The sequence below is a fragment of the Sphaerodactylus townsendi genome, linkage group LG13, assembly GCF_021028975.2.
Source record: "Sphaerodactylus townsendi isolate TG3544 linkage group LG13, MPM_Stown_v2.3, whole genome shotgun sequence".
NCBI lineage: Eukaryota > Metazoa > Chordata > Lepidosauria > Squamata > Sphaerodactylidae > Sphaerodactylus > Sphaerodactylus townsendi.
In genome coordinates this window covers 27,057,486-27,074,469 of record NC_059437.1, presented here as the reverse complement: position 1 = coordinate 27,074,469, position 16,984 = coordinate 27,057,486, and the positions used below count along the sequence as shown (strand labels likewise).

General features: G+C 43.1%; 1 protein-coding gene across 1 annotated transcript in view; it reads left to right on the top strand.

The window, feature by feature from the left end:
* Positions 1-16,984, top strand: part of LOC125442413 — a 61,216-nt gene that overhangs the window by 1,435 nt on the left and 42,797 nt on the right. The window contains exons 2-3 of the mRNA XM_048513740.1: positions 59-122; positions 12,862-13,097. Coding sequence (XP_048369697.1) covers positions 59-122; positions 12,862-13,097 — 300 coding nt within the window. The remainder of the gene's footprint in view (positions 1-58; positions 123-12,861; positions 13,098-16,984) is intronic.

Genomic DNA, 16,984 nt, shown 5'->3' with positions numbered 1-16,984 from the left:
AGAAGCATTAATAGCGAGCCCTAGATCATCAACAGCCTTCACTCCTTGTCTGTTTCAGCTTCTAGTGCTCGGAAGTATACTGCCTCTGAACATGGAGGTTCCATTTTGCTTTACTGCCGCTGGTAAGCCTCTTACTTTTGTGTATTTATGCATTTACTATTGTCTATCTAGCAAAGTAGTTCTCAACCTTTCTAATGCCGCGACCCTTTAATACAGTTCCTCATGTTGTGGTGACCCCCAATTCTAACATTTATCCATTTTACAGATGGAGAACACTGATGTAGAGACTCTTAGGCGATCCCTGTGAAAGGGTCGTTTAACTCCCAAAGGGGTCATGACCCACAGGTTGAGAACCGCTGATCTAGCACATTTTTGTACTGCTTTTCTTCCAGGGAATTTAAGGAGCACTAATAATTCTTTCCTTTCCATTTTATCTTTACAACAGCTCTTTGAAGTAGGTTAGACTGAGAGAGAGTAAGTATTCCAAGGTGATACAATGAACTTCAAGGCAGAGTAGAGGTTTGGACACTAGCTGTGCTATGAAGGAACTTTCTTTTGTCTGTCCTAAATACTCTCAGAAGGGACAAACTGCATGGGGTAAGGAGGAAAAACATTCACAGGGCAAATGCCAGTGGGGAGTATCAGAAAAACAACTGCTAGAAAAAAATAAATACCAAGAGACTTGTGATACTTCAAAGGCTGGCAACTTTATTACAGCAAGAGTTTTCATGGACCAGGGTCTACTTTTTCAGATGCATGAAGTATTAACCTTCATGCAGTGCTCTTCATGTATCTCAACCACATGGGCTCTGGCTTCCAAAAGGTTATTCCATCATAAATTTGCTAGTCTTTAAACTGCTGCAAGATTCTTTGTTGTCGTTTGAGAACAATTGCCAACATTTTCAGTGTAGGAAAATGTCAAACATGGGCTAACTCTTCAGCATTGGTTATACTCTGGCATATTAAATGAGCTGTAATGTGTTATTTCCGAGGATAAGGGTGCTTTCAAGCCTATGCTACAGTTTTTTGTCCCACATTCAACCTGCCCTATACCTTTCCAATTCAAGATTGTTCACTAAATAATTCAATGGTGTATTGTCGAAGGCTTTCATGGCCGGAATCACTGGGGTGCTGTGTGGTTTCCGGGCTGTATGGCTGTGTTCTAGCAGCATTTTCTCCTGATGTTTCCCCTGCATCTGTGGCTGGCATCTTCACTCTGAAGATGCCAGCCACAGATGCAGGCGAAACGTCAGGAGAGAATGCTGCTAGAACACGGTCATACATCCCAGAAACCACACAGTACCCCAATTCAATGGTGGTATGTTTCCTGATAGGTACAGGTCTATACTTGAATGGCCATCTTCGGCCATAAGTCTTGTCCGAATGAGACGTTTGAGTGGTGGTTCTCACAGAATTGAACCCTTTGAACCCAACCTGACCAAACTTGGCAGTTTTTCTGAGAAGAATCAACAGTTGTACTGCAAATTTGGTGCCTCAACCTTGAAAAACCCCTCCCCTGCCACCCAAGTCCTGCAAAGATCTGCACTTAAATACAACTAGTGAAAAACAGTTACCCAGACCCTCATCCTCTCATTGTTTCCAATGGGGGGGGGGGAATTCAGGGGGGAATACACAAAGCCCAATTTTAAACGAACAAACAAACCTCTAAAACATCTTTTAGGTAAACCATGACCAAACAAACTCAGTGCAACTGAAAGGCCTTTAGGCCTCAAAGAGGACAGAGCCCTGAGCAATAATTAAATGTGCAACACTTCAAAAAAGATAAAATAAACCAAATTATTTAAAAAGTAAATCAATTATTTCAAACTGTTTGACATTCCCTCCAGGCAGCAGGAATCCAATGCAGGCAGGTGTAACCCCCATGCCCAGAATGGGTTGGCCCAGAATGGGTTGACCCAGTAAGGGGGTGGAGACTCGGTGCAGCAGAGAGGCTGCAAGAGCTCTTTTGCAGAAGAAGCAAGGCTACCAGACTCGGACCTTGATTTCTATAAGCCCTTAACACCTTGTTAAGGTAATTTCAATATTGTTGGGAACTACTGGGAAGGTAGTTGTTGTTTTGCTGTGTTGTAAATGTTGGAGTTTATTGTTTCAGGGTTTCTTTTGTGGTTGTAATGGGTGAGAGTTCTCCTGGGAGATCTTCATCATGTTACAACCTTTTGTTCATCAAGCCCTTACGAGTCTTTCAGGAGCCAACCAACTTGCAAAGAGAAGATTTGGACTTGGCAATATCAGTAGAGCTGGTAAATAGAAGGACTTGGAAATGCAAGCTCTGAACAGAGACCTTGAATTGTAACGTTAAATGTTGATGTTTTTAAAAGTGTTAATTGTTTTAGAAAAGTAAACCATTTTTGTTGTTTTAAATTTGGTTCTTTGCAACTCATTCCAGGTTCTGCCCTACAGAACTCCACAGAAGGAGGTTACAAATGGTTTCAACCAGTGATGGGAAGCTTGGAAGTGAGATTACAAAATATAAATTGCTTGCAATGGAAATGTGCAGCAAGTTGGGGTTTGATCCCCATTATAACTGTTTTGTTATGTGATGTAAGTTCAAGAGATGTTTGCTATGTGAATGTGAAGCTTACATGAATTCTGTTTGGCCAGTTGCATGAAGGGATTCCAGTTGCAACCCCCCATCCCTTCTGCAAACTAATTGGTTGAATTGCAACATTTGCTGGAAAGTTTTGCAAACTTCCAGTGCAGCTAAGTTTGGAACAGCTTGGAAATCACTTGCAAGGGAAGAGACAATGTTCTGCATTCAAGATGCACCAAATGGCTGGTTCCTCCAAGTTACAGGAATCTCTGGGGAAATCACTGTGCAATGATTTCAAGAAGGTTGCATTATGTAATTACTGTCGTGGACGACATTGGAAATTTTTTAGTGGGGAGAATGTAACCCCCCATGCCCAGAATGGGTTGGCCCAGGAATGGGTTGACTCCCAGTAAGGGGTGGAGATTTCGGTGCAGCAGAGAGGGCTGCAAGAGCTCTTTTGGTGCAGAAGAAACAAGGCTACCGTGTGACTCGGACCTTGATTTCTATAAGCCCTTAACACCTTGTTAAGGTAATTTCAATATTGTTGGGAACTACTGGGAAGGTAGTTGTTGTTTTGCTGTGTTGTAAATGTTGGAGTTTATTGTTTCAGGGTTTCTTTTGTGGTTGTAATGGGTGAGAGTTCTCCTGGAGACCTTCATCATGTTGCAACCTGTTCATCAAGCCCTTGGAGTCTTCAGGAGCTTAAATGTAAGAAAAGCCAAAAAGCCTGTCCCCAGCCAACTTTTCTTTTTTCTTCTTCTTTTTTTTTGGCTTTTCAGCTTCATGGGAATAGCTGGGGGTTTCTTCTGCCAGAAAACCTGAAAAACCCCAAATGGCTTTCCTGGGTGTACTTTTGGTTCAATTTTATCTCAATACAGAGCCCTGATAACGATTGCCACCCTTTGCAGGCAGTATCTGATATAACCAAACACAACTGTTGTACAAGGAAGTTTTGTAACAATTCTTTGGCTGATCGGACAGGAGAGCATAAGCCCAGCTCTTTGGCCCTTCCGTTCCTGTACTGAGTCCATGGTCTGTCAGAGTATTGATGGAGGGAGAGAATCCTTCCACAAAAACCCTGGGCAGAATATGTCTCCTCATAGGCGACTTTTCAAAGGGCTGAAGTGAGAGGAAGCAGTACAAGGCTGTAAACAGACTGAAGGCAGAGCCACTGCAACTGACTGGTGTGCCAAATAAAGCAGAAGAAATGCCATCAAATATATGTCTCCACACGGTTCCCAATTACTTCCAGCTAGCTTCCTCCAGTTTATCCAGGAGACCTCTCCCAGCTACAAGTAACCTATCACCTACATCAAGAAGGCAAGCTTCAACTGAGAACGCATTGCTCACTGGCTCCTCAAGAAGCGAAGCTAGGCTGGCTGCTTCTTCAGTTGCATTTATCACAAACAGTTGTTGCCTTTGAAGCTGGATAACATTTGACAAAGGGAAACTACCATTCGTGAGGGGTGGGGGGGGATCACCAGTCATTTTTCTCCCTTCAGTAAACATAACCTCAGGAGCATAGAGGTCTGGAAGCTCCATCTAGCTCAGTGGTGATGAACCTATGGCACACGTGCCACAGGTGGCACTCAGAGCCCTCTCTGTGGGCACATGCGCACAGAGTTCATTATGTGGGGGGGCAGAAAATAAACCCCCCCACACTCACACATATAGGCTGGCCTGGGCCACTGGTCACGACCTGTTCAAAGCGTTGCATGGTTGCTTCACCAAGCTTACTCCCAAGTAACGCGTGCCTCGGAGCCTAAACTAAAACCTCAGTATTCAGGTTAAATTGCCGTGTTGGCACTTTGCGATAAATAAGTGGGTTTTGGGTTGCAATTTGGGCACTCGGTCTCAAAAAGGTTCGCCATCACTGATCTAGCTGATGTATTGATTCAGATTTCCCAGACACTCCATATTTAGTTCTGTGCAATGTTTGCAAGTTTCTGAGTTGACACCTTTCAGCCACACACCACCATTAACCATGTACTTAGGATCTTCTCTGTCTTCAGGTTGCTACTGGGAAATAGGAATGTAGGGAAGAAATGCTCAGCGGGGGGCGGGGGGGGGGAGAAAATGGTCAAGGTCACGATTCCCAAGAAGGGTGACTAACGTTACTGTGGGGTGGTTTCATTATTTGATGGGATTGGTACGTAGGACACAGTTGCTTGTTGGAACAGGATGGAAATTAGGGATATGTCCACAATTCTGTATGGATTTTGGCCTTGTTTCTTAAACAGAAGAAATGCAGAAGAATGTTCCAAAATTTGTCAACCACATCTGATGGTAGCTAGAGTTTGAAAGTGCCCTATCCAGTATCACCTCTGATTCCAGTTGCCATATGGTCCCAAAGTTCAGTAGATGCTGCTCAGCACCAAGGGAGTCACGACCCCTCAGAATGCTTGTCCCCTACCAATGTCCATACTAGTGCCACTGTTTCCGCACTATTCCTGCCATCCTTAGTTATGCCTAGCACATACCTCAGGATCAGGCCCAATACTACTGTCATCCAACTCTGCCATGCAGTAAAGAGCAAGTAAAAAAGCCCTTATCCAAACCAACCTGAAGGACCAACACATAAAGTCTGTTTGGACATAGCAGCCACTGTTAACGCCCACATCACTTATGTCATTCAGCAAAATGGACACATGGCAAGTTGTTTGAACTTGCCCACCAGAGCTTTGTGCTTTATTTGGAAATGGTGGTGAAGCTGCTTTAAACTGAGTCAGGCTTTAGTTGTGTCTAATTTGGTATCTCCTACTTGGCTGGATAGCAGCTCTCCAGGTGTCTTAGGCAGAGGTCTTCCCCACCACCTGCTACCTCATCCTTTAATCTAAAGGTTTGAGGGATTGAACATGGAAAGTTCTGCATGCTCTGAGCCATGGCCTCACTGAAAAGCAACACCCCCCTCACATCCATTGCCTGTTGGACACAGACTTGGCTTGACCTGAGCTGCGTTAGGATGTCTGAAAACACCCCAAGTCTCCAGCTCTTTTTTCACATTTCTTCTACTTTGCACAAAAATTACTGGTTGGCATGTTTGCTATGATAATCTGCCTGAGAAAGATACTGTGAGCTTGAGACTTGTTGCTTCCTTTGAGTGGAATTAATGTTGCTGGGAGAACATTCACAGAAAAATTAAGATAACTGCCAAGGCTGTTTTGTTCATTGCTCTAGTTTAATCTTCTCTTCTCTCACTTGTGAGTTTGGGTAGATATATACTTTTTCAGCTGCCCCAATTTTGTCAACTTTCACATTCGCTATTAATTTCAATTAAGCCCTCTAAGGGCCCTTGAACACGGCAAGTTGTTTTATGCCAGCTTTTTTTTAAAAGTGTTTGCTCCCAGAAGGATCTTTGATAATGTACTGCTTGGAGCTGAGAGGAAAGCGCTGGTGGTGCGAATTTGTGGGAGGGGCAGGGGGGGCATTTTTAATGAACAGTTTTAGCAATGTTGAAATGTCTCCCTCTCATTTTTTTTTGAGAAGAGTTAGTTTTGTTTGACTTAATTACCCTTGTCACGTGACCAAATCTGATTAGCGATGTCGTTTTTATGGTATCATTTAGTTATGTAACGTGATCCCTGATTGGCTAAAAACAGGCCCCTAAACAAAAGGAAGATGAGACAGTTACGGAAAGAAGAAAAAAACATGCACACACACAGATACAGATAGATGAAAGAGTGGCAGCAAACAGGATTGGGGAAACAGATACATATTTTAGAATTCTTTTTCAAGAAATATTTCTGTGACCTTTTCCAAAAGTACAAATTTTGACCTGAATGTTGAATGCTACCCTAGTACCAATTTCCTTAAAATAACAAATAAAAATACCTTACACAAATATTTACAATACATGTTCCTTATACTGATTTTTAGTTTCTGCTGCTAAACTGGGTGTTTATTTCCCCCCCCCCCCCTTTGTATTGGAAGCTGCCTTAAGCTTTTAGAAAATGTTGGGTAAAAATGTTGCTGGTTTTATTATTCCTTCTTCTAATATAACTGCAGCTGCTTTTATGGTTTTTAATAATGGTCACTATTTTAATTGAGTGTTGTTTTATCCATGTGTACTGTCTTGAGGGCCTAATGGCCATAAGCTGACATAAAATAATTCAAAGAAGTATATAAATAATACAAAATATCCTTGGGTAGATCCTTTGATGATTATCAAAAGGGAGGAGAGCAGAATGCCAAAAGCAAGTTTATTTTTTTTTCCAAATTAGGTTTCCTTCTTTTTAGTCCAGCTTGCAAAGGACATTTCATTCTGAAAATGAGGAATCGGGGTAAAAATGAAATTGTCTATATTGAAATGTCACTGAACACTAGAATAGGGGAAATGAAAACAAGTGCCGTAGAGAACAGGACAGTGAGAGGAAGAGGTAGCCTTGGAAATAAAACTACAGGTCACAACTGGGGATGCAATCTACAGCACAATAAAATAGAAGGCAGAATCAAAATTGGAGCACAGAATTTTGCACTGGCATAAATGTTCAGCTAGTTTTCTTTTCTTTTTTACATAATACTTTTTATTAATTTCCTTCTTTAAAAACACACTGAACATAAAACATACATGAAACCATTGAAACACATAAGACATCAACAAATCAACAAATATTAGCTAGTTTTCTGAGACTGACAGCCCCATCCAAAAGGAGAGGCAAAAAGGCTCCAGGGAGTGGTGTGGCCTTGATCTGGCATGTTTGCCTTCCCTGTGCCAGCATGTTTGTACTTAGCCCTGTGCAGAGGGCAGACACACCAGCGGCCGCCCATCCCACAACCTCACTGCCACAAAACCTGGAAATTCAGGCTATGATGGGGCTGCACTGGCATCCCACTTGGAGACCAGCATGGGAGCGGGGGTACGAGCCAGGGTATTCCCAGCCCTTGGACTTATGCCATCTTTTGGTGGCATACGTCCTGTGTGCCCTATGGGGCTTTTTGGTAGTGGGGTTTCAGAATTTTTTTTCTTCCCGTGCTGCCAGAAAGCCCTTTGGGAAGTGGTGGGGTGGTATAACATTGGTGCCACAGCCCACCACCTATAGGTTTGGACGGGGCTGCTTGCCACAGCTAGAATCCAAGAAACCCAGGAATAACTATCCCAGCCCTTTCCAGCTCTGGTCTGCTTACTGTGGAGACCAGCTGTGGAGTGCCATACATAGAATTCTTAAGACAAATGTTGAGAGAATTGGGGAGAGCAAGACCTTCCTGGGGAGAGTGGAGTTGGGGGAGGATATGATATCATTATGGTAAAGACCATGGAGACTAAGGGAAATTCCTAGAGCTTTGCTATGGAGGCCATTTTTTTCTCCTGCCCCTCTACCTCTTGAGGGTTAGAAATTGGGGCTGGAGGTGTGAAATTCCCTTCTGGATCTAGACAGTTTGGAAGTTTGCCCATACATGATTCTTTACAGGGCCACATGAAGAGGATTTTTTAAAAAATTGTGCAAACCATTCCCAAACATTACAACATCAATTTTAATATGACAGGAAGACAAGAAGGTAGAAGATAGAAGAATGCATGGTATGCAATGAACACAAGACAATGCATTTTTGGTTCCTGAGGGGTGACCAACTTCCTGGTGGGGCCTGAAAATCTCTGGGACTTGCAACAGATTTCCAGATGAAAGAAATCATTTCCTCTATGTATATTTTGGAGCATAAATTCAATGGCATGATACCCCTTCCCTTTCCAAATCACATCCTCTCCAGGTGCTTCCCAGAAATTCCCATGAATTTCATAATCCAGAGTTGACAATCACAGATTCCTGGCAACTTTCCAGTGGGAGAGGATTCATGATTCAAATCTTACTTCTACCGTCACGGCTCTAGTGTCACTAGGCAAGCCAAGATGCTTCCCATCTTCAATATGAGGTAATAATGCTAGCCGATTGACAGAACTACCGTAGTAAGGATGTCAATAATATTTTCAGTGTGAAACACAAATGAACAACTGCACATCCTCAAATAAGCCAGCCCACGTACATAACATTTTTATTTGTTGTGGAATACAAGAGTCTATTCTTACTAGGGAATCAATTAAATCTGTCAATTAAGAATCATTTTGACTGCCTAAAAACATGCTGCTCAATTAAAGAGGCAACGTAGTTTAAATGTCAAGCACTTAGGAAAAAGTGCCCGTGGCAAGTCGTCTTACAAAGAGGTACTCCTTCCTCTACATGACAAATGGGCGGGTGGGGGAGAAATCTTTTCTAGGATGATGCCTGATGTGACCAGGATTGCTGAGTGTATAATAGGAACACAATCCACTTCTGAATTTGAACCAAAGCTGCTTCCTGGTGTTGGTGGACCCAGGGCAGAGAGCTCTCAGTGTCACCATCCCCTCCCTCATCGGGCCCCTGTTCATACCCTCCTTCATTCTCACCAACCTGCATGACCCTCACTTGCTGATACGTCCTTCTCTTGTCCACTTGTAAGCCTTCCCACTGCTCATCCTCACAGCTGCCTGGCCACCAGCAGCTTATTATTCCCATTTTGCAGACATTCCATTGGCTCTCTATTTACTATTGGCCCCAGTTTAAGGGGTTTTCTGTCACATGCCAAACCCTTCATGGCCTTGGTCCCTTTTGTCTGTGGCACTGTCTCTCCCCCTATGCTCCCCCATGACAATTTTGCTCATGTCAACAGGGCTTTCTGCAGGTGACATCCTGCAAATGGGCAAATCAACAACTGCCTGTACGTGTACATTCTCCGTTGTGGTTCCCACCTTATGTAATGGCCTGTCTTAGGAGGTCAGGAAAGTTTCCATTTTCCTAGCTTTCTGAAAACTGCAAAACTGAATTATTCAAGAGGGCATTTCTCCACAGGTAATATGGTTGCACCATACAAAATGGTTCACAAACATACTTGAATAAATTATTAATGCCTGTGGACTACCCTGGTGTGTATAGCTTACTGAAAGTACGATCCAATTATGTGATTTTTGTACCAGTTAATGTGTCATGTAAATACTTCAGTTATGCTTCAGATTTGGCTTTTAGATTTCTGATTGGTTCCCAACTTCTACAATCCTAAAGCATTGTTCATTGAATTGTATCATTTGATTGATTGTATTGACTCAGTCTGAATAACCCACCTTGAGTCCCTGTTAGAAAGGAGAACTATAAATAATATATACGTTCATAAAATAAATGCTCTGTTGGCAATGGCAGTGTATATGGCTGGCAGCATAGGTTGCTCAAAGGAGAGTGGGCATGGGGAGGGGGTCAACAGCAGTGAACCCTGGCAGAAACCCTGGCCCTTAGCAGCTCAACCCCACCTCCACCTAAAAGGTGCCATAAAGGCAAGGGGATTAAAGACTGGCATAAAAGCAAGACACTGATCCCCACAAAACAGATGACTTTCAGAGAGTTTTGGGATCCATCTTGTGTGCCAAGACTGGGCAGAAAGGCAGTTGGCAGCTGAACTTTTACCTTGGCCCTAAAATGTGCCTGGCTGGACAAGAGGGTTTGCTAATCTCCATTGGTTTGCCCTAACGTGATTTAATCAGACTGAGAGTGCAGAAATGGCAATTGGATGATAAAGGGGAACACAGATGGAACAGCAGATACAGGATAGAACCTGGCAGTTTCTTGATGAATGAAAAATCACAAACCAGCAGAGAGATCAGGCAAATTCAGCTGATGCAAAGGCAGAAGCTGTAGCAACATACCAATCATTGGATTGCAAAGTCAAGAAGAGTTGCTAGGCTGATAAAAAAGACTGGATTGAGTGTAAAGATGCTGAGGCCCAAGAAGCAGCAGACAGAAATGACACCAAGACTCTATACCATATTGACCAAGACCTTACTGGAGCAAGGAGTAGCAGGAGTGCATCCATCAAAGACAAGACCAGGAAGCTCCTTCTAAGCAAAGAAGAGCAAGATGTGCACAGGGTAGAGCACTTCAAAGAAAGCCTGAATCAACCACCCCCAGCTGAAACTTACAACTTCAGAACAATCAGTCTACCTGATAACCTGATTGTTGACCTGAATTAGATCACAGCTGGCGAAACTAAGAAAGCAATAAAAATGTTAAAGAACAACAAAGTGGCTTGTCTGGACAAAATCACAGTGGAACTTCTCAAGCATTGTGGAAATTGCATCATTCAAGAATTAACAGAACTGCTGAACTAGTGCTGGTGAACAGAATGTGTACCAGAGGAATGGAGAAAGGGCACCATAATCAAATTACCAAAGAAAGGCAACCTCACCGACTGCAACAACTGGTGAGGAATCACCGTCCTCTCAGTTTCTGGGAAATTGTTTTTCCCTGTCCTGCTCAGGCTCCTGCTGGATGCAGTAGATAAGATGTTGCAAGGAGAGCAAGCTGGATTCTATCATGGATGCTCCTGCAGTGAGCAAATCTTTATTCTGTGCACCATTAGCCAAGCCTTGAATTTGAACAACCACTGTCTATTAACTTCATTGATTTCAAGAAGGCATTTGACAGTGTGCACAGGGAAACACTGTGGAACATTGCAAGAAGGTATGGCAACCCCCAATGCTACATCAACATTTTCTAAAACCTATACCTCAACTCCAGCTGCTGTGTGAGGACTGACAATGGCACCATTGATTTTTTTAACATTGAGACTGAAGTAAGACAAGGTTGCACCCTCTCACCATTTTTGTTCCTTTCCGTTGTGAACTTTGTCATGAAGAAAGCGATAAATGGAATGAATATTGGCATTCAGTGGAAAGATCAATTTTGTCTCACTGACCTGGACTTTGCCAATAACATTGCCCTGCTGGCTGACACCAAGGAATGCCTCCAGAACATGACTACTAACCTGTAAAAGGAGACTGGGAAGATTGGTCTCGAGATCAGTGAACAAGATAAAGGTTATGCAGACTGGAAATGCCTCCATGAACATACCACTTTTTGTCAGCCAACAACGTATTGAAGAAGTAGAACAATTTCCTTCCCTCTGTAGCACACTGGCCTGTGATAGAGATGTCAGAGTCGATGTGAATTGTAGAACTGGCAGAGCATTGGCAGTATTCCAGAGGATGGCCCAAATCTGGTCAACATCTACCATCAGTACTAGAATGAAAATACAACATTTCAGCACCATCATTGTACCAACTGCAATTTACGCCAGTGAAACATGGAAGATCGCCACAAGAGTAGCCCAAAAGCTGAATGTGTCCCAGCAGACGTGCCTTCGCAAGATTCTTGGTCACTTACCATGACACCATTACAAACAAATAAATTCTGCACAGAAGTGGTATACGGAGGTTGCAGGACATTGTGACAGAGTGACGATTGTGTCTTGCTGGGCATATCCTACGTCTACCAGATCACCGTCACCTGAAGACCACAATGTGATAGGTACTATCTGGAGGAAAGCAAAAGTGAGGTAGACGATGGAAGACATGGTGCCAGACAGTGGTGGGATTCAAATAATTTAACAACCAGTTCCAGTGGTGGGATTTAAAGAATTTAACAACTGGTTGTTTACAAGCACCATTTTAACAACCAGTTCTGCTGAAGTGGTGCGAACCTGCTGAATCCCACCACTGGTGCCAGACCTTCAAAGAAGACCTAAACGAGGTTTGCATCTCATGGGATGAAGTTGAATTTGTTGCAACCCACCAAAATTGTTGGAGAATGCTTGTTGCCCAATGTGCCCAGCTGCACAGGTGGAACTAAATTAGTAATTCTGAAGAGACCATTTTTGTATCCTATCTGCATCCATCCCAGCAATAAATTGGTATTCAAGAGAATCATCCAAGCATTATTTTGGATACTGATAACTCATCAAGTCTCTCCTATCTTATTGTTGGAACTCCAGGAAAGCAATCAATTCTTTGTCTTTGTCTTTGCTGTCAGCTTACCTCATATCACCTCAGGAACCATTGGGGGATACAAATACCGGTCCTTTGACCATTTGTAGTATGTCTGTGTTCTGAATCCATGCACGCACACCCATTTGCTTATGGGCTTTATCCTTTGCTTCCATGCTGATTTTACTGGACATCTCTTCTACACTGGTAACTATCATAAATCCCTAAAACCCTATCTACCTTCTACCCCTTTCCCTCTTAGTCCGCCCTTGTATGCTTTGTGTGTGTGCTGATTGCCTAAAATATATCCCTTCTTCTCAATAATTAATATTATTAATAAAACCAATTTGTTAATTGTACAATTGTCTTCACATTTGATAATTGACCCAAGATAAGTTATTGATCCCAGTTACCACCTTTTGCTCTGTCTTTGCAGCTAATTCCCCCAATTAAAGTGGAGACTGTCTACCTAGCACTGAGTTTGAACCACTGAATCACTTTGATGTTTTTGTTTTGTTTTGTTTTTCAGAGGTCAAGTTCAATTTCATGTTGAGCAACTTGGTACTGACCCGTGAGCCATTTCTATTGGCTTTTCGAAATAAGTCACTTCACATGCTACAAGGTCATGAACACAAGACAACAACCACTCAGAGCAATTCTTTCTCACATGCAGAACCAACGCATGGCAGTTGCCCAGGGGAAGTCACGTCTTCCACTGCATCACACATGCATAGATTCATCTATCAGTTAACCCCAGACACATATGTAAGTCACATTTTTTTTTGTTTTACTGTACGAATGTGGCTGATTGCATATGGGGAGGCCACAGAGGTGTCAGTGGCAGCTGCGGGAAACCCCATATGGAGTAGTATGAGATCTTATTTGGACAATTAGCTTTTTAGTATGATCAGACATGTTCAAAGGCTTTGAATGCTGGCGAGCAGTTTGTCGAAAGCTTGACTGTGCTAATTGCACCTGGCAAAGAGACTGCAAGCTGAACTGGCAGGTGGCCAAGCAACCATGGGTGTGGACTATCTCTAAAATAAAAATGCCCATTTGTTGTTTTCAGAATGAAAATGTGCATAGCAGAAAACAAAAGTTATGTAGATTGAACAGCTTTTGATTCATTCACCAAAACTCACGCACACAACCAGATACAGTTTCTTTTGGTCAACAGCAGTTCCTTTGGGTTCATATCAGTACCGCTCTTTTGTAGCATAAGGAAGATTCCTTGCCATTTTAGTGAGTGAGAGGGAAAGAGAGAGAGAGAAAGAAGGGATTCCTCTCCAATATTTTTGCACTCCTTTAGTAGGTCAAATGAGACAGCAGATTTACCTTCCCATGCCTGCTTTGCCTTGGGAGCCTACCTCTGTCTGACAGTGATGTCTTCTAATTGTTGTTGGTAGCTGACATGAGACTTCACACTCCCTTTTTTGCAGGTTTGTTCTGAAAACCTGGTCAGCGGGCTTTCTCCCCCCTTTTAGTATTTCTTTTCCTGTCTGCTGACCAAAGGGGGAAACAAATCTGACGTGGGGATTTAAGTAAATGTTACTCAGTTGACATCGTTGTGTTTTTAATGGGATGGATCCTTTGTGTGCTGGAGAATAGATGCTGTAGTCCAAATACTGAAGCACAGGAAGTGTCAAACAGGGATGCTTTCAACTGTCTCCTTTGTGATTTATATGGAATGCTTTTTTTTTTTTTTGGTCCCAGCATTACATCAAAGAAGAATGAGCACTAGGAGCAGACTGGGGTATGAAAACAGCCCTGGAGTGAGCCATGCTACATGGCTTACTCCAATGGTGCTACAACTCAGCATTACCAGGCTGCTTAGTGGGGTCAACAGTTGGCATTAGATCACCCCTTTTGTTGTCCCCCAAACTGGAAGCAGCACAGGAGAAAACAATTGACCTGATACCAACTGCTGTTGCTGGTGAGAGGTCTGAGCCAAACAGTCCCTGAAGCTTGCCCCTTCTTGTTCCTGGCAACCAGTTGTACATAAAGGCAGAAGAAGAAGAATTGGATTCATATCCCCCCTTTCTCTCCTATAGGAGACTCAAAGCAGCTTATAAACTCTTTTCTCTCCCCCCCCCCAACAAAAACCCTGTGAGGTAGGTTGGGCTAAGAGAGCTCCGGAGAACTGTGACTGGCCCAAGGTCATCCATCTGGCGTGTGTTGGAGTGTACAGGCTAATCTGAATTCCCCAGATAAGCCTTCACAGCTCAGTCGGCAGAGCAGGGAATCAAACCGGTTCCTCCAGATTAGAGTACACCTGATCTTAACCACTGCGCCGCTGCAGTGACCCACTAGGAAATTTTCCCATAAGCTAAATGGCCAGTCCAGCCCTGATCAGCACAATGAAATCTGCTCTTCCCCCTTTGTGCTCAACCACAGCCAATGCTTTCCATCCAGAAATTTTTACATGGCTTTATCACTTCTGCCCCTCCCTTCCTTCATAGAGCTCGGGGCCTTCAATTTTATTTCACAACAACCTTATGTTGGGGGTTCAGCAGGAAGGGAGTGGCTGCCTAAGATCAATAAATGAATTTAGGACCAAGTGGGCATTTGAACCTAGACCACTCCAGTCTGCAACACCAACTTTCAAAAACAATATTGTAAGACTTTCTTATGGTTAGCAACGTACATCCCAAATGCTACTATTTAAAAATACATGAATCTTAAATAATATATAGAATTAACCAGATAGAAACCTGAATTGAAAGTTGTCAGGAAGAGATGGGCAGCCCCATCCGCGAGCCAGGCGCCCAGCCGTGGCTGTACTCGACCAGCACCCCCAAAGAGGCTTCCTGAAAGCATGGGGAAGTCAAAAAGCCTCAGTGGGCCACACTGTACTTATGCCAGCCAAAAGGCTAGGTTAAGTGCGGCCTGTGGTGGGTTGGTGTAAAGCTGACAAAGGGTGCAGGGGGGGGAGTCAACTAATGTCTGCCCTGCCCCTGGCATGTCCCTGCTACACTGGCAGTAGTGGGGGCACTGAGACACTAGTGAGGTATTCGGCACTGTGTTCCAGCACTTTGGGGGGGTGGGGCACAACAGTTGCCACACACCAGCGACATTGCTCTTCCACTGGGGTAAGTGCCCTGAGGAGGGCGAATCTGCCGGCATAGCAGCACACCACTCTCTGAAGTGAATTCACACACACACACCTTGAATGAGGCTCTATATCGACAAGATAAACAGATAGGGAAATGGAATCATGAGATTTTTTTTCATTTTCACTGTTACAGAAAAGCAAGTTCCTTTCCCTTTGTACACTAGTTGTATAAAATAGCCAGTCTTGTGCCTTCATAAAATGTTCAACCATTTTGAAATCTGGCCCAGTTTCAGCATGTTGGATTCAAATGATTGAGATTTCAAAATGAAAAGTGTTGGGGGAGTAATTTTGTTCTGTACTTTTGAAAGTCTCTTAAGATTTAGTGGTAGGGAAGTAAACAATAATATCACATTGCTGAATTAATTATCCAAACACATTTACAAATACATTCCAGTAGCATAATTCAGAACACAGGAAATAATTGATTTAGGGGGATAGCAGAATGTTTGCAAGCAAATGTGAAGTGGACAAATTCTTTTAAATGCCCCATTCCTATATGACTTCGTCTCTTCCAAAAAGATCTGAAGTCGTCTTACAGTCCATCAGACCACTGGTCGCTCTAATCCAAGATCATCTACTCTGACTGGTAGTGGTAATTCACTGCTACCTGAATTGCTACACGAGTCCTGAGAACACTGGTGAAAGAATTTAATACCTTCTCCATTAAAAACATGTTCTGTACCACTGATCTATGGTCCCCTCATAGATGATACTGGAATGCCGGAATGGGGAAATCAGACACCACTTTCAGAAATGCTTGCATGTGTGCAAGTGGCTCTCAAAATACTGAAATTTGTCCCCCCCCACCATGCCGTGCCCTGCCCCCGCTCTTCTCCTTGCCCTGCCCCACCCCTCCCCACCCCACCCCTCCCACCCATCCACACACTTTTAATGATTATGGAACTAAGGTCCCAAATTTAAATAAAACAAGATTGTAGGAGGATAATCATCAAAGCAAGCTGCCATATGAAAAAAATGGGTTGGAGAAAGAAAAAGATGGAGATGTGGAAAGTTACACTGGCATACTTTTCTAGGTACTTGCTTCCATGCTTTAGAGTGTATGATGATTCATCTATAACATCTGTGCATGAAGCTATAAAGGGAAGGACAGATAATTGTTTTTCTCACAATATAAATACAGACACCAAACAGCAATACATGAGTTAAGAGGTTACCAACTAGGTTTTCTCAGCATTTGGGATAGATCACCTTAGCTCACAGTATGGAGTTGGTACCGTAACCAAACCTTATATTTTCCATTCCTGCACACCAAAAGCATTCCAAGAGACAGTGTTCACCAACACTATTACCCTACATTGACCAACAAGCAGGTCCAGATAATGATATTCAGTGCTGAGAGAATTCCCTCAAGTGCTGTTTTAGGCAAATCTCCCTGTCCACAAATCTATCAGGGTATCTGCTAATCTAATGAGGCTGAAATACCGAAATACCTAATCTACACTAATCCTGTTTACCTTCTAACTAGAACCTGACCATAACTAGACAACCTTCTCACGCAAGTAGTGTGAAGGAAGGAGGA